The following is a 26,198-nucleotide window of genomic DNA, read 5'->3' on the forward strand; positions in this document are numbered from 1 at the left end:
TTATTAGACTATAGATATTTGCTCGGTGGTATATAGATATAATTCTGCCCCGATAACTCTCTTGGAGGTAAAAAGATTAAGGAGAGATGGCCCATCCAGTGGAGTGCTAGATTTGGTAACTCCCTAACAGGGCTGCAGGCTGTCCTTGAAGGGCATCTTTTTGCTCTCCACAAAAGTGGAAAGAGCACTTTCCCTTGGAGTTAAGTTGGGCCAATCCTTGTTACTCATAGGGGCAATGGTGTTTATCAATTAACAACCAGACCTTATCTTACACAGAAAACATTAGTGTTTCATGAAATGTCAGTGATTTTATAGTATCCTATAAGTATCATAACTAGGTGATACAGTAAATAGGTCTCAGATACTTATTAGCTATTTGCTTCTGGATATGCTTGAATCTCTCTCTGCCTCAGTTTTCCTCATTTGTAAAATAAAAATAAAAATAGCATTTACTTCTTAGTCTCGTCTTGAGGGTAAAATGAGATCCCATTTGTACTGTACTTGGCTAAACTTAGTTATATATACTTATATATAAAATCATCTTCATCATCATCATTGTTATTGTTGTAATTATTATTATTATATTCTAAGTTACCAAGATGAGGGAACTTGATCTGGAACCCCATGATATATATACAAACAGATCCTGGTAGGCTACACATAGACTTAAAGAACCACAAATTAACATTACCTTTATTTATTGTATTTTTATTTATTTTGATAAATATTTCTCAATAATCTTTTAATCTAATTTTGGAAACTCTTGGGAATTTTGCAGGCTCAATACAGCTGGGAAGAATTCAAATCCTACCTTAGATGTTTACTTGCCATGTGACTAGCTAAGCAAGTCACTTAAACTCTCTCTGCCTCAGTTTCCTCCTCTTTTTTTTAAAGGGAATGATGAAAATGATAACATTCAACTCACAAGGTTGTTGTGATAATAAAATGAGGAAAATATGTGTGTGTGTATATATATATATGTATGTGTAAAAAAGCTTTGTAAATCTCAAAGTACTATATAAATACACTAATAAATATTAGCTATTATTCCTCGAATTTTATTGTCAACATAAATATGTTGGAGGTAGAGAGAATGTATTTGGGGGGGTAGGGATGTGTAATTGCTGATCCTGTAACAATTGATGGTCACATCAACAATGGGCAGGATTTGGGAAAAAATCAAAGAGTATTCTCATGTCTGTATAGTTATATAAGGAATGGATACAGCAGAGCAGAGTGCACCAACTGTTAAAATCAAATCAGGGTAAGTTGGAGGGGGTGGGTAGACCACCTTTTTTCCTGTGTTTTTTTTTTTTTTGTAAAAACCTGTTATTTATTTTAAAGCTTTTTGTGGGTGGGTGGGGGTGATAAAGGAGAAAGAAGTGGGAAGTAAAATGACTGTGCTTTATTTGTAGGATTTTCTTTGGGGAAAGGGAAGAAGGGGGAAATTAGTAATTAATCAAATAGGCTTTGTGGATTATTACCCCCTATTTTTTCTTCCATTACATTATCTCTTTTAAGAACCAATTTTCCTGCTGAAATTAGGTAGGTCTGCGTATTGAGGGGTCAGGTTCCAGTCTGAAAAATTCAGTCTCTCTGGGCTTAACAAAGACATTCAATCATGGGCCTTTTTCTTAAGCAATTGGGGATTCAAACTAAGGCACTACGAAACTCCACAATCTCTCACAAGTTCTTTACCCCTTTTCATGAGTCCTATGAGGTCCAACCAGACTGAACTACTTGCCATTGGAGCCATTAAGTACCAATTTTGACTTTCATCAATATGGAGTGATGGGTTGGGGGATGGGTACAAAGGTAAGAGGGGATACATCTGAGAGAATGCTCAAGCCTTGTATATAGGTCTGTTGTAGGGAGAGAGATAACATTCATCTTATGGAGGGGAAAGGGGACTTGAGCTTACTCCAATACTGTATTATTGTTATGTCCATTTTCCAGATGAGGAAACTGAGGTCTGACTTCTTCAGAATTATACCTTGGACCCAACTGGAACATGACAAGATCCAACTGCTGAGGAATAAGGAAAGAGCAGAGGAGAGCAATGTTGGGAAGGAAATAACATGGAATCCAAAAGAACAATAATTGAGAAAAGAGAGCATTTTAATTAATTTTTTTTGTTCAGATCTACATCTTCAAATCTAATCACTTTTATAATTGCTAATTACTATTCTTTCAATGTAAGTAGGATTTACCTGGGATACCATTGGTTTAAGAGATTGTCTAGTATCATAAAGAAGCCAAGAAAATAAGATTGAACCAGGTCTTAATCTGAGGCTGGCCTTGTATCTATTAATCCATGTTGTCTCTTTAATTATTCTTGGCAAATAGTTGTCAAATACACAGGCTGTCAAAATTTAGAGAATGCATGCTGTCAATATCTTCTAAATTTTGGTGCCCTGGGACAAAACTCCAGTCACCACACCTTAGTTGTGGCTTGGCTTTGCCTTTACTTATAGTGACAGTTACTGAATCAATAACTTTGCTATTTCTTGCTCCTAGATTAACCTTTCCTGCCATTCTCTACCTTCACCAGATGAAATTCTACCTAGTTGAAAGCTGGAGCTAGAATGGGGCACGTGGGATGTTCAGGGAGGACTAAATACCTCTGGTGTGAGGGTCTTCGGAGCCCTTTTCAGTTCTGCTCATCCACCTTTAGTGTTTACCTAGCAGTGACTCTAAGAGGCAGGAGCATGTATACCAAACCACACCCTGGTAACACTACCTTGGCAGACAGGCTAAACTGGATTGAGAGTAACCAACACTGACTCTTCATGACTCCCTTTTGGGGATTTCCTGGCAAAGAGTCTTGAGTTCAAATGAGACTTCAGATACTTCCTAGCTGTATGACTCTGAACAAATCACTTTGCCCCGATTGCCTCAGTTTCTTCATCTGTAAAATGAGCTGGAGAAGGAAATGGCAAACCACTCCAATAACTTTGCCAAGAAAAATCCCAAATGAGATCATGAAGATTGGATATAACTGAAAGGACTTAATAGCAACAATTCAAGTCCAACTTAACTAGTGGTTTGGAGTTTGCAAATGGGCTTGCTTATATGGCTAATGTGAGCAAGCACTGGAGCTTGGTAAAGGTGTAAAGAGTGGGGGAGGTGAGGAAATTGATTCATCCTAATGTTGGTAGTTGTGGGGGGGGAGAGAAATGAAAGGATGAGGGAATTAGATCCTTCCATTCTTAGTCCTTCCCCCAGGACAGAGCATGGACATCAGTCAGCTTACTAAATCCACCAAATGAAGTAGAAAAGGAGAGATGAGAAGTGAAAGCAAAGCTCAACTTTGATGAAGCTTCATTTCATTTTTCTTGTCATGGAGATCTATTGCTAATGCTCTGATGGGGTGGATTGAATCTTTGGACACTCTCTTTTCTAAAACCTAAATTCACCTAATCATGGAGAGTCAGAAATTTCATTATTCTTCCATTTATTCATTTCCTAAAGCTTTAAGTTCTTAAGACAACTAGAGAGGAAAGGAAAAGGGTAATTCAAAAGAGAGGTAAGAGGAGTATTCAGTATTAGAGGAAGGCAAGTTCAGCAAGTGCTGAGTCTACAATAGCCAGGGTCCACATGTCAGTCCTTTATTATGCTTTTTAAAATAAAAATTAAAAATATACACATAACATACATATATGTATACACCTATGTACACATACACAGATACTTGTCAAAAAAATCTTGTTTCCCCTGACACATAGGTATTTATTTTGTGTTCCATCAAGTCACAAGTGACCAGGGAGCCACCTAAGGACAGTAAAATGGTGGTGGTAAGGAAAAAGGGACAGTAGAACTTAGTGTTCAAATCTTTTCCAAATAGTTTTTCCAAGCTCTAATAAGAGCTAAGAGGAAGGCCAAAGGGAATATTTCAACTGGGAGCATGTTGGAAGGTCTTTGAAGTCACACAATTCACATACATGTGCATACCCATCTTCTTAGGGAGACTGGCCTAAAGCCAGAGAAGATTGTGCTGTTATCCCTTTTTGTAATTGAGCTTGTAATGACAATAAGTTAAGGTCAGGGAGACTGAGTCATTCAAACTGCAAACCTGCCTTCTCATGTGTTGGCTCTGTGTCTAATTGTTTTTATTTGCTTACCTAATATTTTGTGAATTTCCTGCCAAGTCTCCCCATATTTCCTCACCCTTAAGACTCAGTGTTAATTTTCTACATCTCTAGCATTTCGGATTTACTTAACCTCACTCAAGTTAAAATTCCACCATCTATTTGCTGCTTGATCCTATGAACAGCTGGTAAAATCAAAATATATATGGGGAAAAAAGCAAACTTGGAGATAGGAGTCCACATGCAAGTCCCATCTCTGCTCCTGAATTCTGTGACTGTAGGCAAGTCACAATCTCTCTAAACCTCAGTGTCTACATTGGTAACATGAAGATAAGCCTGATATGCCAGCCTTGCCGTGTTGCTGTGGAGAAAGTGCTTCGTCGATCAGTGGGATGATTTCAGAAAGGCTTGGAGAGATTTCCATGAGCTGATGCAAGAGATCATTGTACACGGCAACAAGATTATATGATGATCAACTATGAAGAACGTGGCTCTTTTCAACAGCAAGATGATTTAGGCAAGTTCCAATGATCTTGTGATGGAGAGAGTCATCTGCCCCCAGAGAGAGGTCTGTGGAAACTGAGTGTGGACCACAACAAAGCATTTTCACTTGTTGTTTGCTTGCTTTTTGTTTTCTTTCTCATTTTTTTTCTTTTTCGATCTAATTTTTCTTATGCAACATGATATTTATGGAAATATGTATATAAGAATTGCACATGTTCAACATATATTGAATTACTTGCTGTCTAGAGGAGGCAATGAGAGGAAGAGAAGAGAAAAATTTGGAACGCAAAGTTTTGCAAGAGTATTAAAAACTATCTATTTGTATGTTTGGAAAATAAAAATGTTTGTTTTTTAAAGAAGCTGCTTCATAAACCTAACAATGCTATAGAAATGAGTAATTACGATAGGATCTTCACTAGCTACATTCTAACATCATGGAAAGAACATTGGACTTTGGAATCAGACAAACTTGGATTTTATGCTATTTACTACCTGTGTGGTCTGAAGCAAAGAACTTTTAATGAGCCTTTGTTGGGCCAGATGGCTTGTGGGGCCTTCCAGTGCCTCCTCCAAGCAAGGGATATTTCCTGAAAAAAATAAAGCAAAAAGGAAAGTGCAAACCTTTCCTAGCTAAGGCTCCACCCTCCCTTACTCTACTTTAGTCTCTGGGTTTAGACTTAATGCAGAATACATAACATTGGGTTTACTTCCAAAAGTGTCATAGTCAAGGAATGGATGAATCCTCATTTCTGCTATGGAGGGACTTCACTCCTCCCTGGCTGGCTCCTGGCACATCCTAGAATGAATTCCATTTCCTGGACTCAATTCTGGTGGCTCAATTTCTCTGTCCTGTCAGATCTAACAAGATCATAACCATCTTCAATCTCCTTTATCTACAACAAAAATGAACAAAGACAAAAAGGCAAAGACTCACGTTCACAGTCCATAAACCAGGATGAGAGGGCTGAAACCTCTTCTTAGCACACAGTCATTGCACACTGTGGTTCATTTGTTTCATCATGTTTTACTCTTGGTGATGCCTTCTGGGGTTTTCTTGGCAAAGATACTGAAGTGGCTTGCCATTTCCTTCTCCAGATAATTTTATAGATGAGGAAATTGAGGCAAACAGGGTTAATTGACTTGCCCAAGGTCACCCAGTTAGTAAGTATTTGAGGCTGGGTTCCAACTCATGAAGATGACGCTTCTGACTTCTGGCCAGCATTCTATCCACTGTGCTCCCTATGGTAGAAACTTAATAAGTGTTTACTCACTGAATCCTCTCCCCTCAGAACACTGTCTTTGACTAGAGAACAGCCAGGCAGGAAAAAGACCTATCTTCTCAGCCCTAAACCAATGATCTTACCTGATCTTGGCCAAAGAACTTTGCCTCCAATCTCCCCTGCTTGGTACCTTGGGCTTGACTCAAATTCAACATGTTCTCAACTTACCATTTCTTTTTAGTGGGCTGCCTTGCTCACCTTCCTCATTCTTATCAATGACACCAGCAATATTCTAGCTGTCCTCCTCCACCTCCAGTCCACCTCCAGTCACCTTTAATTCCTTCTTTTCCTTCTTCTCCTGAGTTATACCAAATCACCAAATCTCACTGATTTTTCCTGCAATGTATATCTTTTTTTTTTTTTTTGCCCTTCCTAATAGGAACTCCCTCGGTTTTCAGTGTATCTCAAAACTTCTCAGCCTGACACCTATCATTTCCTCAAGCCCTGTTAGAGGTAAAGGAGTCTTTTTTACTTTGCTAAGACCAATTAGATTCCTTGCTTCCTCCAACGCCTTATACTTTGCTAAAATAGATTCCATTCCTTGCTTCCTCCAGGACCTTCATCAATCAATTATATTTTCTCAAGCCTCTTCCTTCTTCCTCTCCATAATTTTACTAGTTCCTTCCTATCTTCTTATACAACTGTTCTCTAATCCTAAAAAAAAAAAAAAAAAAAAAAAAAAAAAAGCTTTCTCTTAACTTTTTATTCACTCAGCTGCCTTCACATAATTTTCCTCCCATTTGCTACCAAACTTCTGGAAGAAATATTGTCTATGCTTAATGCCTACATTGCCTCATTACCCTTAACCCCTTGCAAACTGGTTTTCTTCCCCCCCTCCCCCCCATGAAACTACTCAAAAATCACCTAGTTGTCATATCTGATGATCCTCCTTGAACTCTGATAGCCATATCTTCTCCTATCTCTTAACCACTCTTTTCTTTTTCTAATCCTCTTCCTGATCCTTTAAAGAATATTCCCCAAGATTCCATATTTGCTTTTCTTTATATCTTACCTCTGACAATATTATTTATTCAGCTGCTTCAACTCTCACTTTTTCATAGAGGATCCCCAGTTTACTTCTCTAGGGCTCTAGATCCATACTTTCAGCTGCCTCTAGAGTGGCTCAACCTAGGTCTCTCAGAAGCAACCCAAACTTACCATATCTCAAACCAAGATTATCTGTCCATGTTGCACCTAAACCTATTTCTTTTGACTTCATTATTCCTGTCACTGACACTTTTTCTTTTTTTTTTAATATTTTTAATTTTTATTTAATAATTACTTTATATTGACAGAATCCATGCCAGGGTAATTTTTTTTTACAACATTATGCCTTGCACTCGTTTCTGTTCCGATTTTTCCCCTCCCTCCCTCCACCCCCTCCCCTAGATGGCAAGCAGTTTTAGATAATGTTAGATATGTTGCTCACTGACACTTTTTCATCCTGTTTCCTATATTTAAAAATCTAGTGTTTTATAATCCTTATGTCTAATCCATTATCAAGTCCCATAGATTTTACATCTGCAATATTTCTATTATCCCCCCTCCCTTCACCTCCATTTTCATCATTCTACTACTAGTCCTGATTAAAAAACAAAAACAAAAACAAAAACAAAAAAAACCTCACCTCGAAAATGGCACTAGCCTCTCAACAGTTGTTAGAACAATCTTCTTGAATTACTTCCATGATGTTATTCTCCTGCAAAAGATTCCATTCTATAAAATCCAAACTCAGCCTAGCCTTCACAACCAACTGTCCACTCCTTAGTTTTACCCAAAAGTCTCTCTGTGGGCATTCTTTGAATATATCATTGTTACCATGGCTTTTCTTTCTCCTACCCTTCTTTCTCTCCACTAGTCTGTATACTTCTTTTAACTGTTTCAAACCCTAATTAGTTACATATTCCTCCCTTCTATGAAGCCTCCCTTAGTTAGTCCCACTCACTGATTGCTCCTCAATAGTCATACATTTAGTTCACCCATGTAATATTCTTTTGCACATGTTCATATGCTGATTTGTGCTTTCTACTAATTTTGCAGACATTTACAAGCCTTTATGTTTTTTTCTTATATCTCTCCAACCATACTAATGATATGGGTTAGTATGCTATTAGTGTTTGCTAAGGTCTGCTCAGGGTCTAGTTAATCCTTTAAACTCATTCTGGAACCATTTCAGTGGCAGGAATCACTCAGACGTGAAGTACACCTCTTAAATGAAGACTCATGTTGGAGATATTAAGGGTAGGGCTCCTACTTTCTCCCACACCCAGTTAAAGCTTTTAGTTGTTGGCTGCGAAGGGGTAAACCCTCAGTGACTCATTGATTTCTTTATTCAGATATAATTGCCCAGTTTTCTAGAGCCTCAAAGTGGGCAATATCACTGTTGTCAGGTAATAAGTCAGAAATATTTCTTCCATGTCTATGTATTGATAGGGTAATTTTTTGGTTAATTCTGATTTCTTGTTCCACAGTAAAATTATCAGTGGCCCACAACTCTGGGACTTGGTTTGGTTCTAGGCCAATCCTGGGAGGCTCATAACCTCAAGAAGGTTGGCCTCCTACCAATTTGTAATGGGCTAGAAGGAGAGATCATTCTGAGGGCAGATATTCACTCTGCAATTCCTCGTCAATCTTCTGTATTGCTTCCTCTTCTTCCTGTCTTGCCCTGTAACTATAATTCTCTTTCTGGTCTCTTGCGTATCTCTCTGTTTTCCTCAGAAAGTTCCCATGTATTTTTTTCTTTTTTGGTCTCAACGAACACTTCTGTGTATATGATTCTACAACTTTATCTCCAACTCTTACCTTTCACCAATTCTTGCATCTTATATATACACTTAAATTCCCTGCTTCTATCTCAAACTCTGTGTGGCTATTCAAAAATTCATCATTCCATCCTAGGGAAACTGGCTTCCCTTCATAGCTTCCTCACCATTGTCAATGGAGTTGTGATTCTTCCCATCTTTCAAGTTAGAAATCTCCAAAGTTCTCTTTTTGACTCTTCGCCCTCACTTATACACTGTGTTAATCTGTCAGCCAGAAAGTTTTTATTGAACATATGTATAAAGCACTGAATAAGTTGCTGGAAGGGGAAAGATGAGAAGTTCGTGTTTTTAATTAAATTTGAAGACAATACTCAGATAAAACAGGTAAGTAATAAGATGAGGCAAGGCACTGATTGGGATTAAATCCCTAAATAAGATTAATCCATTACCAAATTTGATTAATTCTTCCCTCATCTTTCTGAAATTGTCTGTCCTGAATAACTACAAGTGTCTTAGCTGAACTCTCTACCTTCAATTTCTCCCTTTCCAATCCCTCTTGTACTATATATACTTCCCAATTAACCTTCGCCAAACACTTTCATCATGTCATTCCTTGCTCAAGAAGCTACAATAGCTGCTTAATGACCAAGTCAAGTCTAAACTGCTCTGCCCTAGCTTTCAAGTCTTTTCATAATCTGGCCTCACCCTATAATAATATGATAACTATTTTCAAACACTCTATTTGAAGAGTTTCATGTGGAAGACAGACTACACATACTGTGTAACTCAAGAGGAAAAACTAGGAACAATTGGCGCAAGTTTCAGGATAGATTTTGGCCCAATAGTAGAAACAACTTTGTAATGAGGATAAGTGGCCATTGGAAGATACTACCTTTAAAAAGTAGTGATCTCTAATGACTATCTTTCAGCAATGTTGTTCTTGAGTCATTCAATCCAACTCTTTATAATCTTACAGACCTCTGCCCATAGAGTTTCTTGGCAAAGATACTGGAATGGTTTGCTATTTTCACAAACAGGTTAAGCGACTTACTTGCCCAAAGTCATATAGCTAGGAAGTTCCTGAGGCCTTTCTGACTCCAAGTCCCACATTCTTTATGCTGTACCATCAAGCTGCCTTTCAGCAGAGTTAGAGAGGGGATTCTTGCAGTTTAGGGAAGTAGATACAAATAACCTCTACAGTATCTTTAGAGTCTACATTTCTGTAATCAATTTGAAATTCTACATAGCCACACTTAACCCACAACTTCCCAACAAGGACCTTTTGAGATTAGATTCCCTTTGTAAAGTATATTAATTCTAGCCTCTGTATTTTTATTTCCACCTTCTTTTTATGCCCCTCCCTTACTCATCTTTGCCCCTTGGGCATTTCTTCCTGCTTGTCCAAGTCTTAATCATCCTCTAAAATCCAGCTAAAATACTGCCTTTTATATATCTTTTCTAATTAGTCTACCTTATCATCATGTCTCCTTCTCTAAAGCCCTTTATCATTTAATCTTTCTGCAATCTCCCATGAAGTCTGGCCTCCAATTCCAGAAGCATGAATTGTGAGTCATTCTTATCTTAAATACTCCATTGCAAGATCTTGGCTACATAGAAGGAACTCACTAAATACTTGTTGACTGACTGGTATTGGATACCTAAGAACTTCCAAGACAAATATGGCTTCCCAGGAATAGCTCAGCTCTGGGGACAACTCAAAGCCAATAAGATACTTTTGGTTGAGATAAATTTACATCCCAATGCTAGACTAGAACTAAATGACCAACAATAATAGTTTACCTTCATGTCTTCCACCTTTCTTTTTTTGGGGAGCAAGGGTGAGGAGAGAGTTAAAAGGCTGGGAAGGTTATGGGTCTGTGTAGTGTAGAGAACACCTAGTATGGAAACTCAGAAAACTCTTTTATCAATGCAAATAGGCAACTATTCTTAAAAGGGATTTGCTTAGAGTTCTGAAAAGTTAAATAACTTGACCTGGTCATTTAGTCAATATGTCAAAAGCGAGACTTGAACACAGGTCTGAGGCTTTCTGCACCATCAGTTATTTCAAGCTTTCCCTTGGCCTTTGTGACACTATCACATTCTGGACATGAGTACAGTAGTGATTAGGCCTCAAAGCACATAAAACTGGTTTCCTGCCCAAAACTCTAATGCAAGGATCTAGAAAAAAAGAGTTCTATGACCTTTTTCATATTGACTCGAATATTTGTGTGTATGTGTATGTATATATGTTTAAATAAACTGTTCACAATAAAGATCCATGCATTTAGGTATCTTTTTTTTCCTCTGTGTCTATAGAAATGCTCAGGTTTGTTGATGTTTTAGAAGTTAAAAATTACAAATATTTAAATTTAAATCCATTTTCAAAAGCATCCTTCATATTTTGTTTGACCAGGATAGATTATGTTAAGATTCATTAGCAGAGACAGCATGGAGCACCAGACTTACAGTTGAGAAGACCTGTATTCAAACCCTGACTCAGACTTACTGTGTGACACTAGATGGATCACTTAACTCACTTTGTCCCTCGGTTTCTTTCACTGTAAAATAAGAAACCCTTACCAGTTCTAAATTGAGGATATTGTGATCTTCCGAAACTCATTCTCTTCCTAACCTCCCCATCTGTCAAGAGTAGTACCTAGGTTTTTTATTGCAAATCATCCATAATCCCCTTTTCTCCCTTGTTTAACCAGTTTCCAAGCTTTGTTAACTCTCCTTCCTCCACAACCTTTCATCACCACCTTTTCTAAATTTAATATCATGTACTAGGCACAGGTTGAGTCTTTTTGAGGATAAGGCCACAGAAAGTCGAATCCTTCTAAAAAAGGGGTTCTCTAGAACTGGGGCAATGGACTTAATTGATAACTATATTATTTCCTTTTTAGCTGTGCTTTTTATGAATTTAAAAACAATATTCAAAGAAGGGATCCAAAGGTTTTTATGAGATAGCCAAAGGGGTCCATGGCACAAAAAAGATTAAGAACCCCTTTTCTAAAATCAAGAATTTCAGTTTTTTATTTTTCTCATTTGCTCATTTCCATATAGCCACTTGGGACCAGACACCTGGTACTCCCCTGGCATTATCCCCATGGCCAATCCCTAGAAGTCACCTAGCATCATGTTCAAAAATAAGTAAAACTCCTGTAGCCACTACCTGGAATTCTTATCTTCTTCTCCTTATTACTTTTTAATGGGAGAATATGGCTTAAAATAAGAAAGAAAAAAGACGCTGTTTTATAATAAATAAGTCAAGTCACTTTCCATCTTATCACATTGAGTCACAATAGGCAAAAAAAAAAACCCTTTCTCCTAGTTGAGGGGGCCTAATATTGCAAATTTGAAAAAACTTCACCCTGGGGCCAAAAGTTTGGCTCCTCAAATTTCCCAGGTCCCTGAAGGCAAGTCCAACATTTAATTTGCTTTCCACAGCAATCTAGTCAATGTAAACCAAAGAACTAATGAACTACCTAATGACTCTTAAGTATTATCTAAAATAAAAAGCTCAACTTCTCAGTGTACCACCTAGTAAAAAAACAATGTAAATATAAATACACAAAGCCTCTGGTATTATAGAACTCTCTCCCAGAGGACTTCCAAGTTTCATAGTAAAACTTAAGATCTCCCAAAAATCCTAAAATAAGATAGAAACCAAATGAAACTTTGTCTCTAGCAGTCTTAATATCCTAAGTTCTCTCTTCCAAACAAAAACAACTCGAGGAAGAACACTAGGAAAATTCAATGCCCCTTTTACTCACTGCTTGGAATGGAAGCAAAAGTGGCCAGCAGCTTTTTACTTCCTTTTGTAAGACAAACCCAACAAAACCATTTAATTTAAAGAAGCCTCTTTATTTGGAACCAGGAGGAGCTTGACTTTTTGCTCTATAATTTGGAGCAGGACACCTGGCTAAGGATGACGAACGAGAAGTTGTGGATGTTGTGCTGCTATGTGCAACACTGCCCTTCCTTGGAGGAAGCTCTGCTGGGCAAGGAAAGGCAGGAGAGCTGCAACAGGTACTGGCAAGAAGTGGCATTGGTGACGACACCCACAGCCTCAGAAGAGCCTTTTCCACCTTCCCTCCAGCATGAACCGGAAAGACTAACGCCAACCACAGATGGGGTAACAGGGCAGAAGGAGCAGGGCAGTACCAAGCCCTGGTATGATGTCACCTCATTTCCCAGCCCTTCGTTCCTCCTGGTGTTTGGTGATTAGGTATTTGAAGAACTCGTACACAGACCATGCAATGGCCGTGGAGGGGATCTGGTAAATGACTCTGGCCTGCACCCCTCGGAAGTAGGCGGTCACCCCGCCTACTTGGTACACCGTCCTGAAGGCACTAGCCATGCCTGTGATATGTCCACTAAGATTTGAGTTCAAAGCCAAGGATTCCTGGGTGTTGAGCAGTGTTTTGCAAACGTCCAAAGGAGTAGTGAGGGCAGCAGCTACAGCTCCTGCACAGGCCCCAGAGATGACATGGGAGCTGGGGTCATACTGTCTGTGTGGGTTAAAGTGCTCTTGCAGGAATTCGTAGGTCATGAAGTGAATGGCTTGGAAAGGGATGTTCATGGTTAACTGGGTGGTGTAGCTGCGGTAAAAGGCTCCAGCCCCTTCATTCTGCCACACTGCCCGAACACAGTCTGTCACCCGGTGGTATGGTGAGTTGTACATCTGCATCCTCTGTTTGACCACTGGTGATGGTAAAGGAAGAAGGGAGAAGGCAACCGACCCAGCAGAGGTGGCATCCAGGTTCAGATTCCCAAGCCAACAGATCAGCCAATGAAAGAGAAGAAAAACAGAGACGGATAAGCTACCAATTCAGTAAGGAGAGACTGAGGGGGGTGCAGAGGACATGGCGGATCCTTCATTCACTTCTAACTCGATGTCTTTACAATACTTCTAGGCCAATTAAAGAATCTTTAATGTTTATGGACTTTATCACTTAAGACTAAGCTGTCTTGTGGAGAGCATAGGACCCTTGTTCTAATATTTACCCACATCCAAGCTAGAAATGTAGGGGAAGCATGGTCTCAGAGGCAACAAAGGCTTTGTGATGGAGGGTCACTGTATCTAAGCTCAGGACCTAGCTCCATCTCTTACTAGCTTGGGCACGTCCCAACCTCTCTGAGGTTCGGTTTTCTCAGCTGCCAGATAGGGTTAGTACTTAACTCCCTACCTCAGAGTACTGTTGTAAATATGTTGATGGCAAACAGTAAGTAAAGACCTTTGTGATAATTAAGTGCTCTATAAGAAATTATTATTATTGGCAACAATAATTATAATAAACACAGACCTAACATTCCCAATCCCTTCTCCAGATATAAGAACAGCTAACTCTGAATACAGAGCCTACTTCCCTCCTGGAGAAGCTGCATGAAGGAACTCTGGTACCAAAAGGAAAAGAGCACTTAACCAGAGGACTTAATTCTGACATCGGAGCACCTCCCCCTGCCCAGAGAGAGAATGTGGAGAGCTGTGTGTGTCTCTTCACGGCTCCTGACCTTTTATCAAAATTGTTAAGCTCTGCACATTCCCAGCACCTGGCCTTGGCCCAAGCAAGTAAGGGCTACAGCAACACAAGGTAAATCCAACTGTGCCACAGAAAAGCCCCATTTATTTATAGCTATGTGGTTGCCTCTGTTCCCTACTGACCCCCTGACTGAGGGCTTACACATATTCCTCTAAGAAAAGGAATCAAGATTTTGTTTTCACTTCTCATCTGAAGAAAATAGTAGGATGCTCCTGGGCTTCCACGGATACTTATACCTAGGCTTGCTCCCCATAGATAGACCCCATGGAGGCTCTACAAAGCCCAGTACTTCCCCTGTCGAAGACTCCCCCCAATGACGCAGGGAAACACATCGTGGTACTGCCCAAGGAGACTGTCCCACCAAGCAGACAACATGAAGGAGCGGTCCTCTTGGGACCCAAGGTGCAATAAGGGTGTGGAAGATTGAGATCCCACCAGCTCTCTTCCCCTCAAGAAGCCAAGGGAGTCCAGAAGAGCAGAGACCAACTCCCTATTCAGGGAGAAAGGTGGGAAAATTGTTACCTTCTGCTGGATTCATGGCCGCGTCATGGAGTAATGTTGCTACACACCCTGCTGCACCTGTAAATAAGAAAATAACTGCCACATGTGAGGCCAGGAGAGGGTGAGCAGAGTGCTGGAGCTGGAGGCAGGAGGACCTGGATTCAAACCCCACCTCGGACTGACTAGCTCTGTGGCTCTGGACAATTCACTTCTCTATTCCTCATTCCCCTTGTCTGTAAAGTGAGGGGAATAACAAGTGTGCTGCAAACTTTAAAGAGTTTAGAGATAATGCTACACCTCTATCTGGATAGTATTGTAAACTACTAAGAGCCTAGGATGAAGTAGGACCCAAACACCAGTCACTGTATCCCAAAAGTCATCCAGTGTGCTGATCCAAGATGAGAAAAGGGAAAATGAGGCTAGACTGAGGCAAGGAATCAGAAATCAACAGCTTTTAAAATCTAGAATGGAAGGATCCCAACAACTCAACAAGGACATGCATCTGTAAAAGTCAGCTCATCTATTCCTCTGGGAAGAATCCTTCCTAGCATTGCCAAATCTCTATCAAGAGGTCCAGGGAGAGCCAATGAAAACTACTCAAAGATGTGCCAGGAAAAGACTTTTTTAAGAACTGAAAGAGCTTGTGACCCTGCAGAAGCCACATGAGTTACCCAAGAGATGGTTTAATTATCTCAATGAAGGAATGTGATCTTCCTGGGTAAATGCTAACTTCACCAAAAAAAAGACTCACCTTGTAGCTTCCTGATCACTTACTTCCTATTCCTAGATCTTCCTACCTGGGAGTCTTTTTGTCCGTAGCTCTCCTTCACCCTTCAAACCACAATCTCCCTAGCATATGCCCCAATCAATTCTTAAATTTCAGCATACTTTAAAGCTATGACCTAACCTGGCTTGTTTCCTTCATGTCCCAAAGTCCTTGTTTTCACATAACCCACACACTTCTTACTACCTGTGCTATAAATTGCTTTGACATTTATTCCAAAAACTTGCTTTAGAATCATGTCATTGTTCAGGACATTAAACCTCTTGTCTTTCTAGCTCCTACTTCCTAATTACAGTCAATAAATATTTATTGAGGACCTAGTGTGTGCCAGGCACTGTGCTAGTTGATTGCCTCCTTTACTGCAAGTACTCCTGCCCATGAGACATGACAACTGGCTATTTAAGGAATGATACAAAGATGGGTCATACCATGAGTGTCCACAGTTAGCATGACACTAGAAACTCTGACTCCATGAGAAAGGAACATGGAGTGCAGGGAAGAGGGAAAAGGAAAGACTAATAGTTGTTGTTGAAGCCAATGGGTTTTCTAAGAACACACGAGGAAATTCAAGGTTTGCTGGCGCTTCCCCTCTAATCTGGCCTAATCTTGCCCAAAGCTTCAGTTCAAAAATGTTTTGAAGCAGTTAAATGTTGAGAGCAGCAAAAAGACCAAAGAAAAGCTTGGGGGTGGGGTGGGGTTGCAGCACAGGAAAGATCAATACCATTGGCAATATGGCTATTGCCCCCGGGATGAATTACATCACTCAATGTCTTTTTTAACTTTTCATAGCAGGCAAAATAGAGGGCATGGGCAGGCCCGGCACCCGTTGCAGTGATGTTCAGCCCCCGCATGGGCCTCCACAGGCCTTCGGTTCGCACAATCCTCCACAAGGCCTCCAACACATTGCGGTATCGAGCAGCTGGGTCTGGCTGTAGGCTCTGCATCCGGGTCTGAAATTATAGAAGAAGAATGATGTAATGATGTCACAGAGCTAGGCATCCTCACCTGACCTCAACAGACACAAAGCTTCCTACTTAGTGGAAAGGTCACGTTATGCCAATCGTTATTGGTCTTCAAGAGTAACCCCTGGCTCCTGGATCCAATTCTCTCCAAATTGTCCAGTCTTTCAGAACCCTGCGTCCACTCTTGCTCCAGCCAGCTGAGCTTTTGTAGCTGTATCCCTTAGGAGAATCTCCAAATGAATTATACACATGAGAGCAAGGAGGTTCCTTGGAATTCAGAGGGAAGTTTCCTCCAGCTTTAATTGAATTAGATACTTGATATCCAAATAAACTCAAGTTATCTGAGAACTCTTCTACAAAATGGATTTCCAGTTCAATTTGACAAATACTTATTTAGCACCTAGTTCCTGCCCACATATTATGCTATTTAATGAGAAAATGGCTAATGGTTTTGACAAGCAGCAAGATGCCTCATTTTATCTGGGATTAGAAGGAAAAGCTCAAGATAGCAATTTGGTTTCCAAGGGATTACCTTGACAGAGATAAAATTCTACTTTGTTTTATAGAAGGAGAAAAGATACAAAGGTCTGATTTACTCAGAAACCATATTTCCTGAAACTCTAAAAGTGATTTACTTTTACCTGAAAATCAGTTCTAGATCATAAAATATCTCATATCATTCTCATGGAGAAGATGGAGAAATATGGATTAGATATGAATTAGACTCAGATCTGGTTGGCTGACTAGACTTAAAGAGGAGTTATTAATGGTTCAGTGGCAGTATAGTAGGTCTCCAGTAGAGTATCCAAAGAATCTACATGTGGCCTAGCATTTTTATCAATGACATAGATGGTATGCTTATCACATTTTCAGATCACACAAAACTGAGAAGATCGGTTTGACATTCAAAAGGATCTTGATAGCCTGGAGCAATGAACTGGATCTACCAACATGAAAAAGGGATAAATGTAAAGTCTTATCCTTGAATATAAAAAATTAACTTTACAAGTTACAAGTTAGGAGACATGTAGTTAGAGAACAATTGTTCTGAAAAGGATCTGGGGGTTCTAGTGGACTATAAGCTCAATGAGTCAGTATGTTGATATGGGAGACAAAAAGATAATATGGGCTCAGGCTACATTAAAAGAGGTTGAGCTTCCAGGAAGAAGGAGATGATGTTCCTACTGTAGTGTAAGCCTCTATCAGTCAGAATGTGAATTCAGTTTTAGTTACTACAGATTAAGATCATTTATAAGATGGAGACACTCCAGAGAAGGACACTCCAGAGAAGGTGGTAAAGACCCTCAGGTCCACATCACATGAGGATCACTTGTACAAATTGGGCATATTTGGCCTAAAAAAGCCTCAGGGAGGCCAAAACAACTGTCTTCAATCATCTGAAGAGCTGATGTGTGAGGGAGGGATTCTATTTAATCTGTCTGGCCCCAGGAGACAGAATCAAGGGCAACAGGGAGAAGTGGTCAAAAAGGCCTCTTCAGACCTGATGTCAAGAAAAACTTCCTCTAACAATGAGAACACTCCAAAGAGGAAGGGGCTGCTTCTTTCCTTTAGTCTTTCAAGTTGAAGTCAGCATGGGGATTCCTGTGGTATATAGGTTGGACTATATGGCCTCTCTTTCCCAGCTCTCAATGAATTTGCACTGAAATTTCTGTTACTAGTTGGCCAAACACCAAAGTGATTTTGAGGGCCCTGGAAAACAAGAACCCTAATAGTTTTCATCCATGCCATCAGTGAACCGAAAACAAGTAGAAAAAGCTATTTGGCATTTGTTAAGAATCCTCCTGTGTGGTACATGAGCAAATGTTAATGTAAGTTAAGAAGTTAATTTCACCGAAAAACCCTTGCAGACCACAATATCCTCTTGGCAGGTATTCCTCTGAAGAGCATTCTGCAGCCCAAACCACCGCCTGTTCATCTGTGTGTTGTAAGTATAAGTGTTATAAGTAAATGCCTGGAGGCCAGGAACCATATCTCGATCATCTTTTTATATTCACCCCAGAGCCCAGCACACAGAAGTCATTGAATAAATGTTTGTGGTGTTGACTTGAAAACATGAAATACCATGTGAACCTGGAATCAATTTAACTATCACATCTTTATATTGCATAACTGTGGTGACACTGATTTAGAAGACACCAGGCACATTTATCAATGAATCAAATTGTGCCTGAATAGGGTACTCTGTTTAAAGCTGCTTCATTTTAAAACCTAGCTACTTGTTTCTTCTCTTCAAATCGCTGGACTCAGTTTGCTCCTTTGTGCAAGTATGGTGCAATTCAAAAGTTGTACTACCAGAATAATCAAGTGGAGTCCATGAGAAACTAGATAAACTGGTCACTAACGAGTGCTCAGCAATCCACATTCCTCTATAGTCCTTTCCAAATGGTCACTATGGATATGGCTGAAACCCCTTAGAGGGATGGAATCCCAGAGGATTATACAAAGATATACTGAACCATTCATCACAATAAGCTTTTTCTTTTCCATGGAAAACACAAGAAAACATTTACTAATTTTTCAGATCACCTAGAGGCAGAACTATCTAGATGTACAGCTTAAGTAGCTAAATGACACTGAGTGGACAGGGTTACTGGTGAACAAGATGAATAAGCCAGATGATCAAAAATCAACAGCTCCTCAAAAATAAGTATAAAATTGTCATAATCAATAGAATTAAGAAGCTGTTAGTTCACCAGATAATAAGATTTTTGAGCTGGAATAGAATTTGGACATCAGGTTTAATCCTTCCATTTTAGAGAAGAACACAAGTGTCAAATAAGGTTTAAGGCCTTGCCTACATTGACAGAATGTGAACCCTGATTTGACCTCCACATTCAGTGTTTTTTCCATTCTATTTCTTCTATTCAATTTGGGAAGGAAGTAGGGGAGGTGAGATTTCTAAATTTCATTTTTATTGTAGTGAATCTTATACTTGGGTAATTTATTTTGACTCTATCTTTGAGAAATTTATATTACCAAAACAAGGTGGGGGTATGGGGAGTGAGTGAGTGGAGAATCAGAATATAAGTAAATTGACTCTACATCTACACCTAAAGTCCAATTCAAAAGACTCATTCTAGTTAATGTGGACACTTGCTGAGTAGATTCATTTAGAATCTGAAAAAGGTCTCTAATGAATGTGGTTATGCAAACTTATAAGTAAATGAGACCAAGCTTTCATGAAAGTGAAGGGAGGCCTATCCAAGCATGGACTTGAAGAAGGGGCTTGAACTTTGAAGTGTTCAGTGTGAAAGTGGCTTCTGGCTTCTCTGAAGAAAACCACCTAGCACCTTTATTAATACTCCAGGAAGGGCCCCATTAGTGTGAATCTCCTGAAGTGGTGACATGTATTTAAATTCCCATTCTTCAACATTTTAGAAATGTAAAATATAGATACTTTTCAAGCCCAGTGGGACTATGAAGTGAGATCTCCAGTCATGCGACCATTTCAGGGGAAGTTTCCCTCTTTTTACCAACTGGGGTTTCATTGTAGCTGGTATTTACATAGTATTTTAAGATTTACAAAGTGCTTTACATGTTATCTCATTAACAGTTCACAGCAACTTGGTGATGTAGTTGCTATTACTTCAGAGATGAGTCAGACCTTAGAAAAATCCAACAATTTGTCTATGGTCACAGTTACGAAGAATCCAAACCCAGGTTTTCTTGACTCCAATTTGCTTCCTCTGCCTCTTAATCTTACAATGAAAAGTAATTTCATTAGATATATTCAAACTATGGATGAATAACCTAACTTTTTAACAATAATCCTGTTGAATTTAAAGAAATATCCAATTGTGGATTTGTTCTTATGTTAAAAGACTTTTTTTTTTTAACTTAATAAGAAGTGAAAAAATTCAAAAAACTAGAATACCAAAGGAGAAAGCCATATTCTTTGGATTTTATATATTATTCATATTTGAATTTGGTAGGAATTTGTAGCCTTCTACCTCCAGGCACACTATATCACCTGGAAGATTTTAGTGTCTTCTTTCTTAACCTGTTAGTACAATCATAGAGAATCACAGGATTTGTATGGGATGGGTCCTAAGATCATAAAATGAATGCTACAAGGACCTCTGAGACATTCTAGTCCAGGGAAAGAGTAACCTAAACACATGAGCATAAGTGATTTGTGTATGATCATAGAAATCATAGTGACAGCTAACATACGGGCTCAAATTCTTGGATTCCAGATCCATTCTCTATCATACCATGCTGCCTCTCACTATTCTAATCTTTGCACAGTCATTCCCCATGCCACTGGAAAATATCTTTGATGAGTTTACACCTCAAATGAGGCTGATTATCAGTGGACTAATGAACAACCTCTATGAATGTTATTTCCATTAGAATTCATCTCATCTAGTACCCTCATTTTATAGAAGAAACTAAGGGCCAAGGGGGTTGTGACTTGCCTATGGTTACACAGAACAGCTGGAATTTTGAGCTCAAACTTTCTTACTCCAAGCCAATGTTCTTTTCCCAAGACTCCCAAAAGGAGGAAGGTGGGATGAACATTTGCCCAGACGGTGGCAATTATGGGGGTAGGATGAAAATCTAGGACCCCATTGATAAAAATGTATACTAGTTTTGAAGACACACAGATGGGAACCAGCACTTCTTAGGCCCAAAGACTCACAGGATTTGGACGCCATTTGGTCCATCCTCCTTTGGCTCCTACACCCAAATCACACACCCTTCAACTGTTGGCGAGATATAGGGCTATAAGTGGAATGTCTGGTTCTGCCCTGCTATGGATGTGCCACAATAAGCCTGGGTATCTTCTGTTTCATGCCCCTTATAAGATTTCAAGCTGGCCTGATCTTGATAAAGCATGTGAGAGTTGTGCAGGTTTGAATGCCAAGAGGAAGTGATAGCTTTCAGTTATAGAGTTGCTGTAAATGTTCTCTCTTGCAGTGGGGTAAGGATGTGTTGACAGAGGGTTGTTTCCCTTTTGCTTTTCCCCTTCCATTTGAAATGTGTCTGCTAGGAGAGTTGTCAGGGAAAGCTTCTAAGAGAAAGGAAGAGAACTGCATTTCCATTCTGTAATGGGATCAAACACTCACTTACAAAATGTTATCTATGTTTAACCTACTTCTCTCTCCAGTAACTTAAGATCTAGCTCCAGGGGAAAGAAAAAGGAATGATTCTACATAAAATAGCCTTTGAAGGCAGTAAAACTTCCCTGAGGACTTTTATTTTTTCCAACTCTACAAGAAGAGAGTAGCAAGTAGACTTTTCTTAAACTCTAGAATTCATGCATCTGAAAAATGAGTACTGCCCTTAAACAATCACCTTGAGGTCTATACCCTTGATTAGTGCTGTCATTGATTAGAGTCCTGGGGGACTTCTGCCTGGAAGCTGTCCTCAGGGTTGGTTTCTGGGCTGCCAGAAAATCAGCCTTTTGTCTGTTATCCTCTCCAAATAATCTTACTCAGACTTAAGAACTTTGATAGTCTCCAAGGCTTTCTTTTGAATAACTTAAGACAATCTCTCATTTCCCAGATTTTGCACCTAGGAGGGCGTTTCAAAAGACAGAGGGATCGGACAGCTATTCTTGGAGGAGCTTGTTCTAAGTAGTGGCAGCATTAACTGGCAAAAGTAGCCTTGCAAGATGATACCTCTCATTTGAAGACAGGCATTTTGGTCTGCTTGTGAAAAAACAATCTCATTTTAGAGTTACTCATTTTAGTTATTTTCTGAATTGTCAAATGATTTTCACTGCTCTTCTTTGGCCTGGTTAATTTTCCTTAAAGCATTATATAGCACCTTGAGTTTGGTGAAATAACTTATTAGTACAATTATCTTATAGCTGGATCCCCATCCCCCCAAACTTTTTCAAACTTAATTACTGACAATCTTTAGCCTAACATACTTCAAAAAGGGTTTGAATCTTTTTTCCTCGTGACAACGGGTTTAGGTGATTAGCCTAAGATCAGCTAGTAAGTGTCAAGTGTCTGAAGCTGAATTTGAACTCAAGTCTTTCTGACTGCAGGGCCAGTTGAATCTTTTTTCAACTAGACTCTTACTGTTCTGTATGTATATGATCTTTTTTTTGGTAGTTCCCTACTTGGTACTTGTTCCTCCCAGGTACATAGAATCTTGGAAGGGATTTTGGAGATCACCTCATCCTTTATAAAGACAACTGAAGTCCAAGGAGATATAAATATTCATCCAAAGTCACAAAGCTAATTAGTGGTATAGATTAGATCTGGGCCTAGCACCCAGGTTTCCTAGGACAATGTTCAACACATTCATTTCTATTTCTCCAGTTTATTGAGATAATATAGAATCTTTAACATTTGTGGCATCAAAAGATCAGAGATTTTGACCTGGAAATCACCTCAAGTAATCATCTAGTCTAACATTCTCATTTACATTTTACTGAGACCCAGAAAGTGACATAACTTGCCCAAGTTCACAGAGGTAATAATTAGCAGAGAATCTTCTCCACCCAAGTAACATTCAGTTATCTTCTGTTTCACACTTGGCATCACTTCCCAAAGGGCTAGCCATTCCTATCCATTCACTGTCATTCATAAAGCTTTAATAAGCACATTCTCTATTTCTTTGTCCAGATTACAAATGAAAATATGAAACACTATTGGAGCAAGAGGAGAGGCCTGGAGGAGCCTGTTTACCATGCATCCTCCACAATGTAAAACTAGGTTACTTTTAAAATCCAATCCTCCACTTACATAGAAGAATAGTGTAGTCTAAATTACATTTTCCTATTAAGAAAGAATATTACATGGAGAAAAGCATTTGTCAGATGTCAACTACTGTCTGACTTTTCACTGTAACTGGACCTGCTGTTTTGTCATCCCTCCTCTTCCTCCCACAATTTGACAGTGTTTTTTCCAATTCTGCCCTCCTTTTATTCATCACCTTGGCAGCTCCTTCATGGGCCACAGCCAATAAATAGTAAGAATCGGCTGGCCTCCATAGCCTCTCTTCTACAGGGGATCTAACTTTTGATTCATTAATTAGCCTGCGGGGTAATGAGCTGGTTCTGCTGGAGCTGACTCTAGCTTCAAGTGAATCAGATCAGACATCCTGGTTCGTCCCGATCAATATGCTTCAAACATCCTGGTTTCTCCTCACCTTCATCCCCTACCCACCTCCCTGGTTGGAGCTGCACCCATCAACGTAGGTTCTGGTTCCGGCTCAATTTCATGTTCAGCACAGTATGTTCAATGCATTAGGTTCCTGGACCCCCTCCTCCTCAGGCTATGCAAAAGGGACCCTCGAGTTCTGGCTGCTTTTCCGACTTCCAGTCCCACAGTGGGCAAACCAAGACTGTCCAAGAGTTTCTCCTGCTACCAAGTCCCAAACTCTGGGAGCAACCGAGGCAGAGAGCTGCCCGGGGGGACGAGAGGGTCACTCCCCCTCATCCCACAGCTGGAAGACCCCTCCCCCCCAACCTGGAGCTTGAGGAGCTATCACCGAAGCAGCCTGGGGGTGGGGGGCGGGGCTGGGGGTGTCTTTTCTCCCTCCCCCCTCGGGCTCCCTGATCAGACCTCGGGCCTTTTAACCGACGGGTCTCATTTTGGACAAAACCTCTCTCCTGGGCCTGGTTCGGACATCAGCCCGGTTCAAATCAAGTCCCTGCATCAGGTCTCAGTTCGAATAGGATCTTGGAGGCGGGTGCCGGCCAGGAGGGCGGCTCAGACCCAGGCCCGAGATTTCAGTCGGGACCAGGTGGTGCTGGTGGGGGATCCCGGTCCGGGTCTCACCTTGACACAGTCGACGGGGTACATCACGCAATGCTCCAGGATCCCGGCCACGGCGCCCGCCACCATGTGGGTGGTGACAGTGGCTCCGGCGGGCAGCGCCTCGTAGTCCGGGTCGGGCTCCGGCTCCTGCCGGACCGGGGGCCTACAGGCCCCGGCCTCCCCGCCGCCGGCCCCCCGGCCCACGCCCCGCTGCAGCCACCCGTCCAGCAGCGCCGACTCCCCGGGGCTCCGCCCCGGCCCAGTCGTCGGCCCCCCCGCCACGCCGCCGGCCCCCCGCCCCTCCAGCTCCATCCACCCGGGCCAGCTGCGGCTCCCACCCCTGCCGCCACCGCCGCCGCTGCCGTCGCCGCCGCCGCCGCTGCAGCCACCTCCCCTCGGCCCCGCCGTGTCCGCTCCAGCCGCGGCCCAGCGAGTGCGGGGCCTCCGGCTCCCGCTTGGCCCCCGCGGACACGCCCCCCAGCCAACCATTGGCGCAGCCGCCGCAGTAGCCCCACCCCCGGCCTCGCGTCTCGGAATTGTGCGCATTCCATTGGTGAACTTACCCGTCATTCCTTCAGCCTGAGGCGTTGCTAGCGTTTAGGATCCGCCTTTTCCCCTTTGATCTTCGGAGCTTCTTGTTTATTAGCCATTGATTGGATCCTCTCCGCAAGTGACCCTCCTCTGTCACCTTTGGAGGGCGGGAGAACTTCACGCTGAGCACTGATAGGCTCAAGACTTCAGGAGGTTTGGTCGCGGCCATTGGACTTCACCACCTCGATATCTGGTTGGCCCCAGAAAGAGAGGGAAGCCTCGCTGAGAGGAAGCCGAGTCGGGCGCGGGTTTCTTAGTGGCTCCTTCTGCGACCGGCGCTGCGGGCGGCATGACGTAAGGGGCGGGATGAGGGCTTCAAGGTCAAACCGCCTAGTGATACCGTTACTGTGGCCTCTCGAGCGGTTTCTGCTCCGCCGTCGCTCGCCAGTCCGGCGTCGCTTCCCTTTTTCGCTCCGGGGATGGGCTAGGGATGGGGTAGGGAGGAGGGCTTGCCCCGGGAGAGGAGGCCCCGCCCCGTTCCCGGTGCCGAGGAGCCGGCCGGTGTGCTCGCTGTTTAGTCCCGGCAGCGGCCACACACCTAGAGCCAGTTTCCTAACGCACCGCGTAGCCTGCCGGCTTGTGTGAACCGCCGCCCCCGGGGGTGGGACTCCCCCGCGATTCAGCCTCTCCCGTGTGCGGAGCCCTGGGAACCCTGCCCTCGAGAAGCTCAGCTTGGCCCGGAACGCGCCCCCTTCCCTTGGCGACTGTGCAGGAGGAGGCGTCCTCCGATTCCCTGTACGGCCGGGGCCGTACCCCCATTCCCCTTGCATCTGTCTCGTCTGGACGGCCCCTTCCGGATCGTGAGACCTGGACGGCAGGGAGCACGTGTTTGCACGCGGTGTGTTTTAGGAGAGTCTGACCCTGTGTGGGATTTTCTTGGCAAAGATAATGGAGGGGTTTACCATTTCTTTCCCCAGTGAATTAAGTTGCACAATTAGGGAGTGGCTGAAGCAGAAAGTGAACTCAGATCTAACAGACTCCAGACCCGGCGCTCTGTCCACTGAACCCCCTAGTTGCCTAGTGAGTACTTCATTCTTGATGAGGATGTCAAATGCAAAACCTCCAACTAGGTAATTTGAGGAGATGGGGACCTGGGGAATCGGGAAAGGAGGTGTCTCTTGGGCTATTTGGAAGAGAACTAGGGTTCTGTGAGGTAAAGAGGGAGGAGTGTGTTGGAAACATGGGAGACAACATAACTTCCTAGGACAATAGGTTTAAGAGTAGCATTCTCATTTGGAAGTGCCGAGTTACTGAATTCTATATCCACGAAAAGGCATGAAGATAGTGTTGTGTATTTAAGCAAAAGGCCATACAAATATCAACTATTATTTGCCCCATGGCACTGAGCTGTGTCTGCCAGCCCTTCCTGGCAGGACAGTTGACCTTCCAGATGTACTTCTTTTGTGAATTGTAGGCTGACTCGTACTTCTGCCATTCAGAGAAC

At 41.7% G+C, this 26,198-nt stretch overlaps 1 protein-coding gene across 1 annotated transcript; it reads right to left on the reverse strand.

The window, feature by feature from the left end:
• Positions 1–12,477: 12,477 nt before the first annotated feature.
• SLC25A28 (solute carrier family 25 member 28) lies at positions 12,478–24,475 on the reverse strand. Its single transcript, XM_051981843.1, has 4 exons — positions 24,185–24,475; positions 16,184–16,412; positions 14,700–14,756; positions 12,478–13,338 (listed from the first exon to the last, which is right to left on the reverse strand). Exons 1-4 carry the CDS (start codon positions 24,473–24,475, stop codon positions 12,821–12,823), a joined length of 1,095 nt encoding a protein of 364 aa, XP_051837803.1. The 3' UTR covers positions 12,478–12,820.
• Between the last annotated feature and the right edge of the window lie 1,723 nt (positions 24,476–26,198).

The sequence above is a fragment of the Antechinus flavipes genome, chromosome 2 (genome assembly GCF_016432865.1).
Source record: "Antechinus flavipes isolate AdamAnt ecotype Samford, QLD, Australia chromosome 2, AdamAnt_v2, whole genome shotgun sequence".
Classification (NCBI taxonomy): Eukaryota; Metazoa; Chordata; class Mammalia; order Dasyuromorphia; family Dasyuridae; genus Antechinus; species Antechinus flavipes.

Excerpts from the sequence above, each read along its gene's own strand:
- SLC25A28 (XM_051981843.1), bottom strand. The coding sequence starts at position 24,475 with ATGGAGCTGGAGGGGCGGGGGGCCGGCGGCGTGGCGGGGGGGCCGACG. Across the intron at positions 14,757-16,183 it reads CAATAGCCATATTGCCAATG|GTGCAGCAGGGTGTGTAGCA; the intron begins GTATTGATCTTT and ends TCTTATTTACAG. Across the intron at positions 13,339-14,699 it reads GGCCATGAATCCAGCAGAAG|TGGTCAAACAGAGGATGCAG; the intron begins GTAACAATTTTC and ends TACCATCACCAG.